A 3,072-nucleotide genomic window follows, 5' to 3' on the forward strand; every position below is an offset into this window, starting at 1 on the left:
AATAATCAGACAGCCAAAGGTTCCTTAAGGAAGATCTTTTACCAAATTAAACCAGGTAAAAACTAAAACCTTTCCAGGGTTCTGGATTCTGCATATTGCATATTGACAAGCAAAATCATATTTTTTTTTATCTTAAATGAAAAATGTTGATATATTTTTTAAAATTTTGATGTTATTACAGCTCTAATTAGGTTGCTCTGACAATTAAAATCAAATTTTACAGTCTCTATACTCCAGTTAAAGATTATGCAATTACTAAATTACTTCAAATCGATTAATCACAATTATTCAGATTAATTGTTTCAGCCCTAGATTATTTATTTTTGTATATGCAAACAAACTTTAAAGCAAGCTAATAAAGTAATGCTAGCTAAGGAAATTCATCCTTTAACGTTTGGTTGACTAAATGAGAAATGTGATCAAATGTAAATCGAATATGTTTTTGCTTTATTGTATTTACAGCTCTTACGGTGTGTCTATAGTATATATTTTTTTCCTATTTGATTAAAAAAAGGAGTTGGAATACCCGACCGCAGTCCGTCGGCCCTCAGCATTAAATGCATCGTCTGAAGTCTGGCTAGAATCCTAAAAAACTAGAGCTTTGCAACATAGACTGTCCTCATCAAAACAGACCACCACTCTCACACCGTGACACATTTTGGACGAGTCAAACATCTAAACATTTGATTTTTTTTTTTTTTAATACATAAAAAAACTCAATTGAGAATGGAAATAATGCTTAACGACGCTTTAAAAGTCTGAACTGGGGCTCGTTTAGAAGTGATATATCGTTACTCCGAACACAGAATGAAGCTGTTGTCTGTTATCCTTCTACATCAGCTTCCTGTCGGTTGATGCATTTATTTTAAGTGAACCAACTTAAAATATCACTTTTATTGACTGTTCTAATAATTCAAGTCTTAAAAGGTAACCAACGTCTCCTACTGAGTAGGTGTAATATTTTTATTTCATACATCCTATTACTACTAGAAAATCAAACTGAAGAGGTTCTTCTAAACTTCGCTTCTCACCTGATGGACCAGCCATACTTCTCGGCCTCTGGGGGCCCCTGAGGTACGTCCTCAGAAGGCGTGTCATCCGCAGTAGCGGATTGGCGGCTGGGATCAGCAGCTTTATTCCCTAGGCTGAAGTTCTCGGTGCAGAGCGTTTCCAGATCGGGCATACTGACGGCCCGAAGCTGATGCACCTTCCTGCTGGGAAGGCGGCCATGTTTCCTTCGTAGCACCAGAGGGGTCCTTGTCATGGTCCCATTTGGAGCTTTCTGAGCTTCATCCTCAGCAGGTTTGCTTAGAGGAGGTGGGAGGGACGCTGCTGCTGTCAGAGGGTCGTTGTTCCTTCGCTGTCCGCGCCAATGCACAGAATTAACCAGGTCCATATATCCAGCAATCCTCTGGTTGAGCGAAGCGGTGTACGCTACCGCCAACGTGTGGACCTCGCTGCTTTTGGCTACAGGTCTATCCAAGTGGGCCAAGCTTTCGAAGGACTTGATTTTATGTCGGACAGAGAAAGGCTTGCAGTCTGTGGACAGGCTGACGTCTTTGGAAAGACTCAGTCCTGGACCGTTTAGCTTGGAAGAGCTGAACTTTAACCCCAGACCTGCTTCTGGGCCGTTTGCTGCCGTTAGCTGAGCTTTTTTAACACGATGCAGGGAATTCAAGCCTTGACTTCTGGCTCTGCCGTTAGTCATTTCTCCTCTGGAAATGGGAGAAAGCTGGGAGGCCAACCTGGAGTAGGCTTTGCTTTTAGAGTCTTTGGCGGCTCTTAGTGGTGGTGAGGTGAGAGAAGGCAGAGGAGACAGCTGGAGTTGTAATAATGTCCTCTGAGTCATGGGCGAGGGCGGCTGCTCCTCAATGTCAGATGAACTGGAAGCTAAATGGCTCTCCTCTGTTCCACCTGTGGGTCCATGCCGGGTTGTGTTTGGGTTCCTGTTACCGGTCCTGGATGATTCAGGGCTGCTATTCACCTCAGGCTGCTTGTTCTGGTTCAGGAAGCTGGACATGAATGCTACCGGCTGGAATTTACTGAGCTGCTTGAAGGCCACATTTGTCTCAGAAGGGCTTTCACTTCTGAACGTCTGTTCTGGTTCTACTGAAGCGGACCTGATACTTTGAATAACTGAAGCTTTGCGGATCAAAGAACCATTTTCCATCTGCTGTTTGGGTTCATCGCTTTCTGCAGGACTCTCTGAACCACCAGGAGATTTAAAGCAAGCGTCTGGGTTTGAGTCAGCTTGATCTTCTACGACCCGCTCGTTTAGGTCAGAACCTCCAGACTGTGGTCCAACATGGAGAGCCTTGGATTTAGCTGAAGATGTTTGACTCATCGGGTTCCGGCACAGAGCTGAGGACCGTGTATCATGAGTCATGGTTTCAGGGTCCAGGTTAATGGATCCATTACCCGTCCTGCTGGGTAACGGCCTTGTTGACTCCTCAGGGGCGGCCCATGGCATGTGATTGAGGTCAGAGAGCAGAGGAACCTCAGCGGTGCTCTCTTTGTCTGGTGGAGACTCAGAATGTTCCTGATTATTCATAGATCCATGGGAAAGTCGGTCCATATCAGGGGACCTGAAACCATCTGGATGCTGTGGATCCGTGGAGCAACGCTTCACCTGCTCAGGACCGGAACTCTCATGGAGAGAATAATCATCACCGCTCTCTCTGTTGTTGTCAGAAGCAGATTCACTTTTTTCAGTTTTGGAAACCAGTTCTGCAAATGGAGGGCAATCCTGGGCGGCACGCTGAATAAAGCCGCCGTGGTTCATCTGCAGTGCTGCAGTGTTTTCACTGACAAATGAGAGGAGCGGGTCACACCCATGTTCTTCTGATGGAGCATCAGGTCTGCAGGAGATGGTCGGCTGGAATCCACTTTCAGTTTGCTGTGAGGTCGTGGATGGTTCTGAGTTTCTACACGGAGCTTTAAGATGTTTCTCTGGAACCGATGTGGTTATGTCCCCTCTGGTGGTTTCATCACCGCCGTCCGCTGACGAGGTGGACATCTGATCTACAGCTGAGATCAAAGAGTAGCTCAGTCAGATGAAGCTTAAAGAGACAT

General features: G+C 45.3%; 1 protein-coding gene across 1 annotated transcript in view; it reads right to left on the reverse strand.

Annotated features, from left to right (window-relative positions):
- Nucleotides 1-3,072, reverse strand: part of pdzd2 (PDZ domain containing 2) — a 78,622-nt gene that overhangs the window by 10,570 nt on the left and 64,980 nt on the right. The window contains 1 exon segment of the mRNA XM_015386922.1: nucleotides 1,032-3,027. Within this exon segment, the coding sequence (XP_015242408.1) occupies nucleotides 1,032-3,027 (1,996 nt within the window).

The sequence above is a fragment of the Cyprinodon variegatus genome, unplaced genomic scaffold (assembly GCF_000732505.1).
Source record: "Cyprinodon variegatus isolate N-32 unplaced genomic scaffold, C_variegatus-1.0 Scaffold381, whole genome shotgun sequence".
Lineage (NCBI taxonomy): Eukaryota > Metazoa > Chordata > Actinopteri > Cyprinodontiformes > Cyprinodontidae > Cyprinodon > Cyprinodon variegatus.